General features: G+C 32.4%; 1 protein-coding gene across 1 annotated transcript; it reads left to right on the top strand.

Moving 5' to 3' along the window:
* The first annotated feature begins 1,382 nt into the window (after window positions 1-1,382).
* Window positions 1,383-17,319, top strand: LOC138324535 (diencephalon/mesencephalon homeobox protein 1-A-like). Its single transcript, XM_069269589.1, has 7 exons — window positions 1,383-1,704; window positions 2,497-2,687; window positions 12,671-12,762; window positions 13,291-13,392; window positions 15,232-15,962; window positions 16,301-16,380; window positions 16,823-17,319. Exons 2-7 carry the CDS (start codon window positions 2,603-2,605, stop codon window positions 16,996-16,998), a joined length of 1,266 nt encoding a protein of 421 aa, XP_069125690.1. The 5' UTR covers window positions 1,383-1,704; window positions 2,497-2,602; the 3' UTR covers window positions 16,999-17,319.
* Window positions 17,320-18,703: the final 1,384 nt, after the last annotated feature.

Genomic DNA, 18,703 nt, shown 5'->3' with positions numbered 1-18,703 from the left:
CATTGATTGATTCCATTTAAATCATATTTGTGGATATGTTGGAAACCAGGCAGAAAATAAAGTTTGTATAAAGATTTCTGATTCGAATAGGAATATATGGGAATTATTAAGAATACAATTCTTTTATATTTCAAGGAACATAAGGAATTCTTTCATGAAAGTAACGGAACTGAACACAACTTTTTAAGTTATTAAAAAAATCTTTTAAAAAATCAAGAAACAAAACAATACAATACAATTGTTATCTTATATAGTTTTTAAATTAACAGAATTGAACATGCTTTCACGGAAAACATTGGCAGTAATTTTTGATGGTAAAACTTTTTATATATCTTTCGAAGTGTATATCAATATAAAATTCACCACACTGCGCCGCTGGTACATGTCGCATGCTTCAGAGCTATAAAAATAGGGCTGATGCTGAGATCTTCCTCCATGTACTCTTACACTACAACCACCACTAATGAATGTAACAGAATGAAAAATTCTATCTCACATGCAAATGGTAATCATAGCAAGTTTACAAGTTCTGAAAAATGTTGTAACATAGTGTGTAATTAGCAGAGCACCATGTACAAATTTTTATGTCATATACCAATAAAGATTTAGCACTCGGATATCTGTATTTCATGTAGAATAGCATGCTTTTGTCTCGTTCGAGTTTACAGACATTTATTGTCACGGACACCTTTATCAATATCTGTATACGATTTCCATAACGTGGAAGCGTCTTTGTAAATTAATGAATATGAGATATCCGCGAAAACAAACATTAAAGGCAAGGGAACATTTCCTGTGTGCCTTGATTGTTTCCTGATCAGACCCCAGAGTTTCTATTGACTGCCTATAGGTGGCGTTCACCGGGGCATGCGATCCCCGCATCAATTACCGAGGTACACTGGTCTCTGTCAGCTACTAACAACATAATCTAATTTCAAATAATGATACATTTGTGGATGTTAGACCAGCCTAATTAAGTTAAGGAATTAATGGCCGTATTTGACCTAAACATCAAAGACAGGAATTTAAGTCGACAAACTGTGTAATGTTTCACATCATTATGTCAAACAAACATCAACTATGCTATTCTCTCCATCCTGCTGCCATTATGTTCAGCATTTAAGTGCGTTTTATGGTTGCAAGCTTTTTTGAATTGGCGTTAATCGATTACAAATTAGATATCGCACGTGCTGGATGGTATCGATGTATTGTGAAAGTGATTTACTCACCATCCGCTAATGCCGATGCGACGTATGATAATGTCCATTTCATAGGTGAAACGAACATTGGGCCTGTCGCCAGTAATTATATCTTATAGCCAAGCTATCACATCGCGGTGTGGTGGGCCTGGCTTCTTTGTCTCATTTGTCTGATTAATTGGGGATTACATGCTGAAAACTAAATTATTGGAAGTGGTTGGAAATCGGGAATGAGACTAAATTCTCTAATATTACAAATTATGATAAAGCACTTCGATTTTTGATGAAGTAGAGCTCAGTGACTATTTCCAATGGTTTAGCAAATTGCATTATGTACGGGAATCATAGATGAGGCCTTGAATGTAGTGTTATCATTTGATACGCTGACTGGCGCAGAGAAAAGACCATTCACAGGCAGTGGCGAGAGTGTGGTAGTATAGTGTCATTCGGGTCCTACCCAGCAGCTGGTACCTACCAGGAAAAACACTGAGGTCTACCGAAAGAGGTTTGTGGGATATTTCTCTCGTGTTTCTCCAAGTCTCACTATCACTATATCAATTATTTTAATTAATCTTTACTTGTTTTTCTTTTTGTTTTTTTTTGTAGGTTTTTTCGTGTTCAATTTATTTTTCAAAGGTTCATTAGAAAGGTTAATACTTAGAGTGACAAACAACAAGACATTTGTACTACCGTAAAGTATTTAAGTAAATGACTATAAAGTATACAGAAGATGACATTGATTTTACTGAAATGAAATGATACATTCTCTGCTGATAAATCTCGTTAACTTACAAAGGAGTAATCTGAGATATTTCCAGAGTATTTTTATTGGCTCTGATTCGTTTTCAATTGTCTTTTCTTAAATCGGTTTATACAAATTTGCTATAATGAAAGCCTACTAAAAGTCGGGCTATTGGATATTTGAAGTTAAATTGGTTAACTCCAGCGTTACAAATAGTTTTCGGAGATTTGCTGAATCCGTCGACGGAAGATGACTTGGTAAATTATTAATCCACTTTATCAAATTATCAAAAAAAGCGAGTTTCCAAAGGGCAGATTCTTCCCTGGAAAGAATTTAGTGGTTGAAGTGAATATGAATTTACGTGTTTTATTTTATTATAGGAGCAAATGGCTTTTTAAGTCAGGTAGTGACATATGATGATCAGACTTTAATTGGAAGTGTCTGCAGTCGTACCACGTCACATTCCAAAGACAGACTATATATTTACCACAACATTAATCTATTGTTTGACGTGACCGAAGTATATTTGAATGTGCTCCTCTCTCCACATTGCAGCTGAGCGGTAGCAGCAGTAGTGCCACACTACATATTGGTAACACGCGCGGAGAATTCCAAGACAACGGACCTTCTCAACTACACTTAGAGGCCATTTGCGGACACCATGTTTTGTTTTCACTGTCCACCTACTCTCCATCCCGCAGCCAGACAATTCGGAATGGATTTGGCTTACCAACACCACCATCCATGTGAGTAGCCTCTCGAACGTCACATAAGTACCTTCTGTCGCAACTCTAGTAGAATTTGCTACCTCGTAAAGACCATAAAGGTATAGGTAGGGATATTATCATGACGTAAAATCACCAACCAAATAGCCAACATTGTGGATGAGCGATACAGGAAACTTCGCCTCGTTGTATCATTTTTATTATTTTATACAACTCAATTCAGCCCTTTTAAATAAATAGTTTTGAAAAGTTTAGTCAAATGTCAATGATATTGAACGTTACATCAATATCACATTGAAAAGAACTATTATCAAGATTCTTTAGAATTGATCTGTATATCGCTAATTTTGATATTATGTATTGCTTATAATTATAGCTGTAAATTAGGTACAAGTGTTAATTAATTATACCTGTTGCATTCGTAGTCTCCGCCACGTGGAGGTAGACATGAGTTTATGTAAATTGATATGTTTAAAATTATCGTGTTTTCACTTTAATGCAGTTTTATCCGTTATAAAACAGAGCTTGTATATCATATTTCATGAGGATAGTCTTTTAGAACGTCGTTCAATTAAATCAATAATCGCCATTGTAAATGTTTCTACTAATTTAATTCTGCGTATTCTTGATGTAATAAGAGGTCTCCACTCCCAGAATTATCGATAAATGACATATCTATAATTTTCTTTGAGTTTAGACCTACGCAAATACATTATTTGATGGACAGTAAACATTTTATTGTCAATTTCCATACAAACGAAACTAAAAACCAAGTTATATTGTAATCTATAAGCCCTAGACGGCGTTCTTTCATAAATATGATATTCATTGTTATCATAATCTTTTTGTTTAAATTATGATCATAACAATAGGTTAATAACAATGATTGTGAGTTTACCATAAATATATATGCATATAATTGACTGCGTACGGGGAAATGATGATGAGCAGTTCATTTGATTAGCGTTAGATTTCAAGTCGTTTATATAGGTTTTGTTTTTCATCGCTTTGTTTTGATATTTGACAATAAAACAAATATGTTTATGCACTACAAGATAAAATCTTGTATCAATTTATGAAAATGATATATCATGTGTTTCCGTCATTACGTCACATAAGGTTTTTCTAATAGGATATTAATAATAACTAAAGATATAGAGAGTAATATGGCTGTATATTTATGAAAATAAAATCAACTCAAAATATCAAAGCGTGAATTTGCCTCTATTGGTGATATCAGTAAAACATTATATCAGTAACATATTAATATCGATTCATTATAAATCAACGAGTATTTAAGAATATGCTTTAATTGATATTGATTTAATGCGTCTGTACGTGATATGTATAAAATCAAAAGACATATTGCTATAGCATTTGTTATTTTATCGTATGCCATGTATAACTGTTACCTTACATGTTTGAGAAATACTTGTTTTTCCAACAGTATATTTCATTTAAACGAGCACATTAAATAATCCCTTTGCACGTGAAACCATCATTTGGTTGCAGTAATATAATTTCCGATATCTCTTTACGTAACCTACTCTTGGTAAATATAACTGTTATCTTTGGAATTTAAAAGTAGATTTTGTTATGTTTACCAGTAATGAAGACGGATGTATAAGTGCGTGTTTCCAAAATCTACAATTCACAAACAGACTGGCTATGTTCGTGTGTTCAAAATCATTGCATTATATCACGATTTGTGGAGGCATTGTTAAACTGCATTTTTATTTCAATTTCTGCAAAATTGAATGTGCTTCTATCTTTAATTTAATATTCCTGCTAGATGTTCATATTTTGCGTTTAATTTTCCATATAGAATATGACAAGCTGCGAATCAATAGACAGAGACTTGCTTTGTATTCTCCTTTAAATCCATATCTATCTGATACTAGCCACAGGGGTAAACTCCATTGAATTTAGATATGGCAAATTTAATAATATTCATATTAATTGGGTTAGAGATTACTTTATTCACATCTCCCCAAATTGATATTGATCAGTTATATCACATTCGTTAGATGATGCGTTCGAAATTGATTAAATATAGTCAAATTACTGCCGAGTGACGTATGACATCATTCCTGCCTGTGTCGCACACGACCAATAACCCTACCAGGGGGTTAAGGAACTTTCTGTGTATCAGGTTTAGGCTGTTCTATCTGATAACCCCGCGATACAGCAAGTTCGGAAGCAGATCGTCAAGCTGTTAAGCTCAGTGGTAAAATGACAATAGTTCAATAGCACCGTCCATTGAATTTGGTGACCTACTGATGCTTTGGATCATTGGTGATGAATGTGTATAAGATGTTAGGGTGAATATAAAGAGTGTGTCTGACTTCTTATCAAAGCAGTTTTGTTAAGCGTGTTTACTGAAGCTACGATAAATATTTCATTACAGTCAAAAACATCGCCTTAATGTTAAGGTCCGTCTGAACAAGTCACTTTTGAGATTTGTTTTAAACTACTGCAATAAATTCACGACCATATAAAACATTGGCGTTATGGTAGCATAATGCTGATAAGCTTTCGTTAACACAACTCAACACACATTATTATTTCAAAATATATGTTTGTTTCATAAAAAATACAATAAACAATTTATTGACATAATATTTTTTCTTTGTGGAATCTGGAAATATATTTTATGATTATTTTTAGAATTTGAATGAGCAAAATTGGTACATATTTGACTATATAACATCAAAATTTCAAGTTTATAATTAGTATCCAAGTGAATTGATGGAAAAAAATGCTTTATTAAAAGAAAATTTGATATCAAATGGTCACATTGAAAACTATTTAACATTTGAAATATTTTTACTTTACGTATATATACATATTGAATATGGTAAAAGTCACGTATAAACTTCCAATTAACTGACAGGTAAATTTCCTGTATATTTTGTAATTTTCAATTTCTAATGAACATGGACATTTGCTTATTTAGTTGATAAACGTAGAACTTAGTAAAATAAATAAATTTTGTATATCACTTTCCCAAAATAAACTTCCGTGTTTTTTAATCATACGTTGTATCATCAAAGTTCAACGCCCTTCCATTAAAAACTGATGGTATCTGAGATATCCACTTCAATGTTGTTATTGTCAAACTATCGTTTAATGAAAACATTATCAAGTCATCTGATTGAATGATATCAATAACTAAAAAACTATCATTGAATGATATTTACATCTGATCTTAATCCCCCGGTATTATTTTGATCATATCTGAACATTTCATTGGATATTATTTTCGTCCAATAATTGGATTGGATGGAGTTTTTTTCACGTGACATCCTGCATACATGGATACTTCCTTATAAATTGTCATAATATGCAAACAAGCTTAATATTGTAACTTTGATATATCAAAATATAGTATTAAGTTGGGTTTTTTTATACACATTTTCTGGCAAATATAATTTAACTTGATATTCGATATATAATAATATCATAATTTATATTTAAAGATCATATTTTATAGAATATCAGTTAACCCGAGAACAAGCAATAGAAAATCTGCAGTTAATACATTTTCATACATAGTATTTCACGACATTAAGATATTGAGAACAACATTTGTGAGTATCACATATGTTTATATCGATATAAAGAAAAGGGCAAAATTAAAACAATTAATCAAAGTGATACTTTATCAAGCGCCCTCTCTACCGTAAGTTAAAGCTTAAAAAAGATATTTTAGAATATAAATGTCAATTGAGGAATTTAAAGGTATAAACAAATATTCGTAGAGTGAATACCGAATATAAAGTGGGTTATATCCATACAAGTGTACATAAGTGTAATATAAACACAAATAAAGAATAGTGAACTACTAATAAAAATTACTCACAGCCCAAAATCAATTTTAAAAATTGTCGAATGAAAAAATCCAACATATTTTTGCGAAAATACAGAAATAGTAAGCCATATTTTAGCATTCTCTACTCAATGGATCGCACCAACATTACATGTGTAAGTCAAATCAAGGTCGTTATATAAACTAAGATTAAAACGGATAGGAAGAGACTTAACAAATCACATGAGAAAACATTTCTCTTTTCCATCTACCTGTATATCTGTATGTGTGTCTACGACAAGATGTCAATTAGTCAGAGAAAGTCTGCGTTATTAAGCTGGCCCAGATCGGCTAATAATTGAAAAGAGAGGGTCGTCGAAATGCCATTTATAAGTTTATGTTGAAGACCACCAATTGACGACGTAGTGATCCGATCAAAATGCAATCCATGTCTAATTGACGCTCTTCACAACAAATTAATACATAAATTGAAGGAAATTATTATCTGATAATTGTTTCTGTGATAGACATTGACGGTAAATTTTGTTTTTGCATCTTATCTTGACAGTCTAAGACGCTTTATTTGTCGAGAGTGGGACGTCTTTCTTCGATCTCCTTTTGGACTTCGTGCCACGATTTAGTGTAAGATGGTCAAATGTGTTTTGACACTTACAGTAACAGGAGCATTGCTGATACACTGTACAATAGCACCCTACAGTCTATCAGGAAAGCAAAAGTTAATGATATCAAAACGTGAAAAACTGGGTTGTAAAACAAAAATCGTTTGGAGGAAGTCTTTAACATTAAAGCGTTTTGACCAAAGGTCAGCTTACTTACTGAACCAAAATCGCTACATCAGAGATACATGCACAGCCGTCAATCAGATTTTAACACGAGAGAATATCAGCAATTATATTTTATTTCTTAAGATAAAATTCTATTTTGTTCCGACTATTTTATTTCAATGTTTCATTAACTCTTCTGTACATATTCCATGCGTTACTGCATTTTTTCTTTTACATTTAATGTTGTAAAAATTAGGTTATACTTCTGTCAGAAACACATGCCTTTAATTCACACATGCCCTTGAATAAATCAACAGCTTAAGTCCATATACATCAAAATGATAGTGGAATTTTTATGTCGAATGTTTTGAAACTTAACCGACTGTGACTGGTATGTATGCAGTTTATGTTCTTTTATATTATGGTTATCTGTCGGCGAATATTAAACAAATAGTAACTAATAATATATATATTAAATGAGTAATCGCAAACACCTTTGTTTGATATCGACTCTACTATTAATCTTAATATATTGAATAAACATGAAAGATAATCTTAAACACATTGCAAAATCCAAATGTTTTAAAAATATAATATGCTAAAGTTGTTTCATCATCTTATATAATTTATCATATACGTGTAGCTTCAAAGTGAATATTCATAAAAGAAAAAGAGCTTACCATTTTTTTTTATTTATTTTACTTCTATTGATTACATTTGATATTATAATTTTTCCCTCTAAATCAGCAAATCAGAAAAATGGTTTTCTTTACAATTATTAATCCAAAATATAAACTGATCTTATTTTATTTACTCCAATCTGAGTGAATACAATGTCATTTGTGCCCCTCATTTTAAGATTTTTTTAAAAATACATTAAACTCTTTGTGTTTATCGTTTAGCTATCGTACCAATGTTGTTGTATCGATATTGTTTATTTCAGATTCGATTGAATTGCGGATAGTTGAAGGGAGGGGAGGATCACAAATATATATTGTAAATATCCGGGGATGTAGAATATCATTAATGAATTAGGTTTGTGTGGGGGGGGTCATTTTAGGTTTAATAAGTTTATTGTCCCATTAAAAACCAGGGTTTGGGATCATATGTAATACAGTGTAGGTATAGAGTAGCGGGTGTCACGGTAATATATACAACAATATACTGTGTGTATGGGATATGATGGGGTATAACTTGTGTGGCTGCGAGAGTGGGCATAAGTAGAGTATATCTTATGTTAATGGAGCATTATTCACAGTATGTATTGCAAATTATACTGGGGCATAAGGTTAAAATCTGGTTTTATGTTCAAACTACCATGTACAGATTAGCTCAATGATTTTATTATAACCACACGTGGAATAGTGGAACGCTTTAAAATCATAAGTATAGGTATAAGTATAAAAATATAAGTACATAGTTTTCATAGTTAAATATAGTATTAGTTTTCGCTCTTAAGAATTGTTTATATATATTATACTCTTTTGACGTTTTCAAAACAAACTTTTTTCAATTGACGTTTGTTAAGTAAGAACCGTAATTACGAAATTGCTTTAAATATTGTATTTCAGCAATTTCAATAGCAAGTACATATAAAATAGGCCTATAACATACAAAATATTGTCCTTGATATGCTTGCTTTATTTTGGTAATATACGAGATACGAGGATTAATAAACATATAGTATTTAGTTATTTCCGTCTGTTGCTGATAAAATCCACATGGGAGATATTTTCGCAATTTTTCGGGACATTGACTTATTCGTGAAAGTTGAATCCTTGCAATAATAGGTAATAAGTAAACCATATTGCTCTTATATCACGAGATTTGAATTTTACAATTTTCTTGATTTAGATAGACATCTGTACGATAGCCTATTTAATATTCTATCATTCAGATATTACAATTTCGAGAGAAATATCATTCTGACGGATTGTTTTTAATTCGTTCCGATTAAATAGTATTCTTATAGTGAGATTTTATTTATCAAAATATGTTGCAATCAATCACATATTAGGTTTATGTCTCGTGTGGAAAAGTTACTAATTGAACAGCAATAATGAGTGAATATAAAGTATATACAGAAGAGATAGAATAAACAGAAAACAACAGGATATTAGAACGTATGCTTTTTTGTAATAGATAAAGCTAGTCAACCTTATCTCACTACACAAATCACAACAGAAACAGTTATACATAACTTTTAAGACAAATGTTGGAACTAAGAATCTCCACCAAAATAGATTGATTTTATTTCTGCGACACTTTAAAAAAAACTAATTTCACAATGAAATGTTGGATGTAATCATTCTTCTATAAATAACAGACATTCGATTAATAGTTAAAAGACATAAAACAAAGCACAGTTTGATTTCATTGTGTAAATGTTTGTAAAATATTAGTCATTTATATAAGGAAGTTATTAGATTACTATTGTTATCATTTATCATTATGTTGTCCATTTATTGTCTAATGATTAATTTTTATAAATATAACTTTGCGAGGAATAATAACCAAGTTAGACAGTAGGTTGGGTATCTACATGTGTAAATTATGTTGGTTTTCTTTATAAATACGGTAACATATAAATGTTAAATATTAGAAATATGGTTTTAACAAGATTAACTAAATTCTGTTCATATTACACACATTTTAAGTCGATACCAACTTTGATATGTACTAGCCAAGCAAAATAAATGCCAAATTGAATTCGTATGTCATATCCTTTGACAATAATATATAATAGGATATATCATTTGATTATTGCTAATATGCAAACATAAATCTTACATATCTTAGATTGTGGTAATGATAAACTTGACACACAGCATTAGCAGACGCATCACAAACCAGTATATAAGGTTTAGTAAAAGAGGTTTTCTAATTTTCATGATGAAAAACAGGATAAATGTAACCGTCTGGTTCAATAAAATATCTAATTTAAATGTGATGTTTCACAAGAGCTGCGTCGGACAGACGGGACATTTGTCTTACTTATTCATTCCGCTGGTGTTTCACTGTCATTAGTATCTTTGTGTTCTAAATCAGATTATTTGATTATGGTGTGATGGTGCCTGGGCACTCGTCTTTTCTCCAGTAAGATGCCTTTGGATGGAAACATATAATGACAGATTAGAGGAGTATTTACGTTTTGTAATGACATCTTTATGGAACACTGATCTTCGAAAGGCTTCTGCGGCACGCATCGAGTAGATCTACGCGTTTTACCTGTGGGAATAAACTATAGAAAACCTAAATGTGTAAATTTGTTTTACAAGACTGTTAATGTCACTCATTTGTGATTTATACACATAGATAATGTAATTTTGCCATTATGTGACTCCTGATCAAAACATGCCGTTTACCACAGCACTTTATTCAATCACACAATCGGTGAAAAACGCGGATTTGTCCATGCTGTGTCCATAGGCAATGCACACTAAGTGAGACTAATTTCTTTTGGCACGCGAGCGCGTGCAAATGGGGAAATAAGATGCGGCTTTAATAATATTTACCTAAGGTAATATGGGATCTCCACGAGCGGTGTCTAATGATCGCTAGCGTCAATATTGAATTAGATTACCTTTGAAATTTAATACTTACCGAGAAACAATCAAGGTGGGGCTACAACGGGCTGTGTCACTGAAGCACAAGAAAACAGCGCTGTCGAGTAGTTTCTAAAGGCCATATCAAACTAAAGTCGATTTTAAAAAAGAAAATCAAATTAGCATTATTGAATGAATCCTTCCTTTGTCTAAAGCAATGCTTTTTCCAATTTGTTGATGTTGATTCGGTTAAAGTTCGTTAATGGTAAGCTTTGGGTTTGTTCTTTATAGCGATGTAATGCTATCCAATGTTATTATAAAATTTCAAAGCTGTTAATATCATCGCAGGATCACCTTACATCATTTAAGTAAGGCGTAAATTAGATAACGTGGATCCTCTCCTAGACGTAGGCCTGGTATGTATGGGGAGTGTGGAAGGTTTAATTGGACTTAATGACTTAGAGGTGTTATGTAACGGTCGTGTCATCTAAATATAGTATATTTACAAAGAATCTCAGCTAGTTACACCGATCTCTATAGGGATCCTGACCAGTTTATTGTCTGATATATTCAATTTGTAAAAAGGACTAATGCAGCAGGGCCCTGTGACAAGTCAGGGGACTCGGCTAGCAAGTTGTTTCGTTACGGCAATGACCGTTCTGGGAAAACAATTATAGTTTCTTGTATTAAAAGTGTCAGACATTGAGATGTTTGTAAAGATGTTTTCCTCTCAGACTTTTCCCAGTAGAAAATTACCTCCATACAACATGACAGTGTGGTGTCTATCACGAGAGTGACATCGCTCACATGTGAAACAGGCACTGAACGTGTGTGTATGATAGCTACGGCGACAGCCACAAAGAATCGCTATACAGGGACAAATATCTATGAAAATTTAATAATACCCATTTACGTTTGACGGTATTTCGAAGATTAGATTAATTCAATATTAAATTGATTCTAAAACAAAAGCATTTAGAAAGCTTCTCTTTCAAAAATACTTATCAAACTATATTGAAATTATTTTTGAAACCTAATGTTATCACAAACATGGAGTGGGTATCTATATTAGCATGTGTTGTGTTTCTTTAATACTCAATATAGAATAACAAATATACGCCTAATTTTATTTAGCGTTCGTCAATCTATCGTTTGATTATGAACTTGGATAAATCTTATAAGCCTATACAAAAACAGTTACAAACAAATAAATAATAATAACAATAAAACAAATCTGAAAATAAAGCTAATCTGGCAATGGTCAATGCTCTCCAAAAAAAGCGCCCACGTAAATGTAAGTTTTACAATTGTTCTTCCGTTATGCACATATTGCATGGTATATAGCAAAATACAGTGTAACCACTCTAACTCGAACCCGTCGAATACGTCGAACTGATCGCATGGTCCCAACCATGTCGCTATATATTTCTTCTAACAAACAACCAGATAGGCCGAACAACTATTCGTGGAATATCTCTTATTCCTCGAGCAGAAATATATACCCGTTTCATCAAATACATGGCATTAAACCATGTATTCATCAAATAGATGTTCAACCATTGAGAAATGTCCAAATGTTCATTTTTATGCAATATATATTTTTTGAACATGATATTACTATAAAACACATTCATATAAGTTCAAAATGACGAAAATCACGATAATTAAAATGCCATTGACAAGTATCGTTTATCAATGTTTTGAGACCAGACCAATCTCGAATGAGTCGAATACCCTGTATTCCCCGAATTACTGGTCTGGTCCCCAGCTGTTCGAGTTATAGCGGTTTTACTGTATATACATGAATAATTCTTTAATATTATGATATAAATATAATGAACAATGTCTAATATTTAAATGTTTCAGATTCTGGTTATGGCTTGCACACGGATTTTCAAGATGATAGTTTTGCTAGACGAAAACAACGACGGAATAGAACTACATTCACACTTCAGCAGGTATGATCACATTTTAAAATATGTGGAATTCCGGAGTTATCTTTTTAAATTTATGGAGTTATCTTCCCTTGCGGGTAGGTATTGAATGTGACGTCATAAATCATATGAGAAAATGACGAGTTCCGTTCGAATGAAGTCATAATCGATACCTATATACAAGAGAAATAACAGCTGTATGCAAAGACAGAATACTTACTCATCAAAACAATTTCTGTGTTTTGTGAAATACATGTAAACTTATCGACATTAATAGTTTAGAAATTTTAAGAATTATAACAATCAATAAGATGTCGTACTCATTGGTCTATAACAGTTTGTTCTTGTTCTTGCAATATATATAAGAATATTTAAGAAACGGAGAAATATGCCAATTATCTTATAGTAAAAATGTAATTGCATTGAAATGTAAATAAAAGATTTGAATATGAAAGTGTAGAATTAATTATATGTTATTTTGTGTGTGTTTAATTTCAATGGCATTATCATTTGACTCAAAATGCATGGATTGATTTCAATGGTTATTTTCAGCTGGAAGAACTTGAGAAAGCGTTTGCTCAAACACACTATCCAGATGTTTTCACTCGAGAAGACTTGGCCATGCGTATAAATTTGACTGAAGCACGTGTTCAGGTAATACCTTACCAGTAACGACTCATTAACCTATTTTGTATCAAAGTTTATATACTAGATAAATCCATTTAGTGCCATAAAGTCGTCCACATAGAAGAATTGTTATGCACTCAACTTTGTTTGTACATGGACAATTATGGTAGTTATAACATTAGGGATGTTACTGAGAATGTCATGGAGAATATAAAATGTTCTTTATGTAAACGTGAACTCAATCACGCGTGTTATGAAGCTATTTAAAGGAAGTATGTAGACTCCATAACATTTTATTTTCCTTAATGGGTTTACATATTTCATTTTACATAGACGAAATCCGATTTATGCTGCTCGTATTTTTGCATTGTTCTAAATCTAATATCGCTGGTTTATTTGATGATCATACCAATCAATTGCCTTAGAGAAACAATGATTTTTTTTATCTTTATGAACATAAAAGTGTACATGCATTTATCAAGTCATAATCGATGTGCTTCGAAAAAAATAAATTTCCTTAATATATTTAATTTAGACAGTAACAATGGATACTAAGCTAATAATAGATTATCACACTAAGAACATATATGATATGTATATTTATAATTGACCAGCTATAACTGACCGTTATTTATGATTGCTTTAAAGCTAAAAGGCGTTAGTGTTCACGAACAATGTCTTCTGTGAAATGACTTACTAAAACTCATAAAATCATATCTATAATAACACATTTACATATGCTTACGTGTTATATAAAATCAATCCTCCAACCATTATCACCAGTTGAGTTTTATCCTATTGTTGCTAACAAGTATTGCATGATTTTTCGTTCGCCCTTTCGTTGATATTTCGATCATATCAAGTATGACTCTCGATCTGTACTTGTAACCATATCATGTGCAACGTTTGCCAAATTGTATGCGTCATAATCGTGATATTTCAAATCACTGCATAATTAGAAAATAACTCTTTGAGCAATATCATCCTAGACAAATCAGTATATTACAATGTAATCATTATTTTCGCATTTTACTTCGCTCTTTCGAGTATGTATAAACCCAAAGATAATCACCCAAAATATTTTAGTATGTTTCCTGATTTAAATATTAAATTTTCGTCAAAGTGAAAAAATTGTTTCCTCAAGTGACGAGATCATGCACGCACTCCGCTTAAAGCTATCTCTCTTAATTTGTGTCCTATCGTGTCAGGACATACAATATTCAATTAAATGTGATATTAGGCCAACAGGAGACACATGTTAAACACGCTTTCTGTATTGTTTAATAAACATTCGCAAATATAATTTCATTTAATCAAGCCATGTTATAGAAATTATATACAATTAATCTAGTTTACATATTTGATAACATGTTAGCATGCAATAAAAAAAAATCAATTATATAACGATACCAACAGCCACTGGCAACGGTAAAAAACATATGTAGTTTATTTAATAACAAAACGCATTTTATTACTATTTAATTATGATAGTAAATTTAGGTCATCATTTTAGACAACATATTTGGTATGGTTTTTTATTTTGTTTGTGATGAACAGAAACAATATAGTTCACTTATTTTTTACAATACAAAATTATATAACAGCAGGAATGATTAGATGTACGAATGTGTCAGTCCAGGTATAATGAATTTATGTTCATAGATAAATCATACTCTGCCAGCAATGAACTTAAGTAGAACGAATATATACATGTACAATTATATACAAATATTTTAAAACAAGAAATGAAACAGATAAAATTTGAAGTACATGTATAATACTAGGCCTGGGGAGATTCTCAATACATTTGAGGATTTTACCATAGTCTTCAGTGTTTTGAATCCAATGCATTTTGTTTCCTTGCAGGTTTGGTTCCAGAATCGTAGAGCAAAGTGGAGAAAAAGTGAAAGGTTTGCTCAACAGCAGACAAAGCCAAGCACTAGTCAGAGTGACACAGTAAACGACGATGCAAATTCAGAAATTGACTTGAAAATGCAAGATAGCGGCGAGGACCTGGAGGTCGATACAGTGACAAGTTCAGACGATCTGGATGATTCGTTACTTCCGGATGAAATTGATGTTCATCAGGACCGAGGTGGAGAAGTTCTTAGTAAAAGTGGACAATTTGACGTAAATTCAGAGACCAATTCAGACACAAAAGAACAAATACATTTTAACGACATTCAAGAGTGTAAGGAAGAGCCTGATACCAACTCTACTTCTCAGGATAACGAACTAGGGGACATACCTCCGGTGTTATCTCCTTCATCGAACAGTAATGAAACGGAGGACAACAAAAATAACCTAACAGACAAAGTATCCGAACAGACCTCTGACAATTCTGAAACTGAAATAAGCACCTCAGAATCCGGTGGGAGTGGGCATACAGCCCAAGCCATCCCAAACCTATTATCCACCGGAATGCCTCATGGCATCTGCTCCTCCTCTTCAATGCTGATGAACATAGCTAATCAAACTCAGGAAAACATCATGCAGAAACAGCAACCCTTCTTGCAGAACTCTTTTGTGCAAACATTGCTCGCTCTGAACAACAACGCTTCATCACGACCTGCTGGTCTTATGCCATTTATGGAAGGGTAAGTGTTACTCATTCAAATAAGAGGTGATGACACTGAGAAAAAGCTGTATTAGTTGAATTTATTTAAATCCTAGTACCAAACAAGTAATTTAGATATCCTGAAAATCAGCACTTTCATAGTAGTAGTATCCATACATCAAACCTCTTAACCTCCGAAAATAACATTCTCGATATCTATAACCTCAAAGCAATTGAATAATATAAGGTTATATTCTTATCTTTCTTAGATGTAAAATCGATCTCCATATCATCCGAAACCACATATCTGGAACATCTATTGATATATATATAAGCCCCTAATTAATGATATTTTGTAAACTTATTATGTATTTACAGAGCTGGCTACAAGAACTACTTGGATAATTACTTCACTCCGAGACATTTCCTACCTCACGTGGCACATCCTGCTTTTAAAGGTATGTAAATAAATCGTGTTAACTAGTGCATGTAAACCGATTTTTTTTCGAGCTCTGTTACTTCCAATATATAACCTTAGTTTTGTTGAATAACTCGCTTTGATCGCCATGATTTAATCTATATGAAACACGGTTGCCTTATGCGTTGAAATACTTCACGAATGCACTTAATTCTCTTGACATGGCATAAAAAGAGTTCATTTAATCCTCATCGACATTTTTGCCATTTGTGTTTTTTTGTAACAATCCATTCTTATCGTCATGTAAAGATGTTTAAAAGACGAATCAAATCTTTGGTGTATTGATATTGGCTTATTTTATGTATTATTAAACCATTTTCAAATTCGTTTGTTTTTGTACAACCACTTTGTCGTATAAAGAAACGATATCAGGCTACATTTATCTCTATACAATATTTAATATAATTTAATTATTTTTACAGCGGCATGTCTTCCTTTCTGCGCCTGTTGCACCACGAGACCGAGTTGTCCCCCTTTGATGGTTCCCCCTGACCAGAGAACATCTAGTGTTGCCGAACTCAGACGTAGAGCACGTGAACACTCTGAATCAATTACGTCATCAAATGTCCCTGACACCCCACATAGTAGCCGACCATGACGCACCACAGCGACCTCTATAGAAGATTAACGGGACATAACTGCCTATCGTTAACATAATCCTAGTGCTCATCAATAACACGTTTTCTTTTAAACAAACCTAACAATATATCAGAACATTGCACATATACAATACTCCAACAGAAATCGCTGCAGTTTACAACTTGAAGCACGATACGATAGACTAGTCAAATAATGATACTATTTATATGAACTTTTTCTACCAAAGAACTTTTGTCCTCTGGTATGACGCCATTCCTTTTTGTTGTTGCTTTGTTTGATTGTAATTGTTAACTTATTATACCTCCTATTGGCTGTCTGAATGTGCTTTTAATAAAAAATAAATTAACTAAAGTTGTCATTGTGTTTTATTATTACTATCATTTCAACAAGAAGAATTAAGATTGAAATACAAAAATGCATGTTTGAAGAAGTGCGAAAAGGAGGAAAGCATCTCTCTACACAGCTTTGAGTTACTAAAGATACACATTCTGCTAAACAAAAAGACATGTGAACAGAATGCTCGCAAACTGGTGCACTAAAATCTAGATATTATAACACTTCCCGTCCACAATGCATCATACCTTACCACTTCCTGTCCTGTTTAATTTGGGACAACAAAATCATATTAGCAAAATCATTACACCTTCTGTGGAGCCTTGAGTAACATTACTTTTTAATATTGTTTATTATGGTATAAACAAATTTGATTTACGATATCAGTACACTTTCCATTTAATGTAGTATTGAGTAACCAAGGCCTAATAAAAGGTTAATGTCTTTCGTTTAAGACGGTGCTGGAGAAGATAGACATTATCTAAAAGACATACGATAACAATATTTAATGTTCATATGGATTAAAACCAACACCTTTGACTTACCTTGCCAGACTTCTATCCATATGTACACGATGTAAACTCAGAATTCAGTAAATACGGGGAACATTTCCTTATTTCGTTTGTTAAGAAATGGCAGGTTAGCTGTCAAAAAAGGGGAAAGGTGCTAAGAAAATCGACAATAACGATCTATATCTATAACAGCAACTATGATATTAATGAAAGCAATAAGATATTTCGTATATAAAAACAAGACCTTAATAAATCAATTAAAATACCTTCAGTCGAACTATTGTTACCTTGATGTATTTTCTATAAACTAAAGAAAATATCTTATCTATAGCCTTCTGTATTCAGCAATCATAAACAAATGAAACAATGATAGAAAAAAACATCTGAATCAAGCAACAATACCTATCATCTGTTATCTCAAAACATTCGGAATTTAACGGAATTGACAAAGGAAAAGTAAGCCGATACAAATAAAACAATCTTCAGGTTCATGGCTAGTTGTGAAAATACAACATATTCGAAAGAAGGTTTATTCGGTTTATTCTACGCTTATTAGTGTAAAATCCTTGATTAGCTTCTACTGCTTCTCCCAAAACATGCACCAATCACTTTACATATGAAAAACACCGCATGCATGGAAGGCCATCTTTAAATGACCCTGTCTTTTAAATGACCCTGTCTGTTTGTATGACGTTGATCAGACAAGCAAACAATGACTACCATTGGTTGGTTACTGATTTATATGTCTATCATTTGTTGGTTTCTACCCTTAATGCCGGTAATTCATCGGTTACTGCTTTCTATGCCACCTATTGGTTGATTGCGGCTTTCTTTGTCTATCATTTGTTGGTTTCTATA

This window comes from Argopecten irradians, chromosome 5 (assembly GCF_041381155.1).
Source record: "Argopecten irradians isolate NY chromosome 5, Ai_NY, whole genome shotgun sequence".
Taxonomy (NCBI): Eukaryota; Metazoa; Mollusca; class Bivalvia; order Pectinida; family Pectinidae; genus Argopecten; species Argopecten irradians.
The sequence above is the reverse complement of the archived record's forward strand: the minus strand, read 5'-3'. Positions and strand labels throughout refer to the sequence as shown.

Excerpts from the sequence above, each read along its gene's own strand:
- LOC138324535 (XM_069269589.1), top strand. The coding sequence starts at position 2,603 with ATGTTTTGTTTTCACTGTCCACCTACTCTCCATCCCGCAGCCAGACAA. Across the intron at positions 13,393-15,231 it reads TGACTGAAGCACGTGTTCAG|GTTTGGTTCCAGAATCGTAG; the intron begins GTAATACCTTAC and ends GTTTCCTTGCAG. Across the intron at positions 15,963-16,300 it reads CTTATGCCATTTATGGAAGG|AGCTGGCTACAAGAACTACT; the intron begins GTAAGTGTTACT and ends ATGTATTTACAG.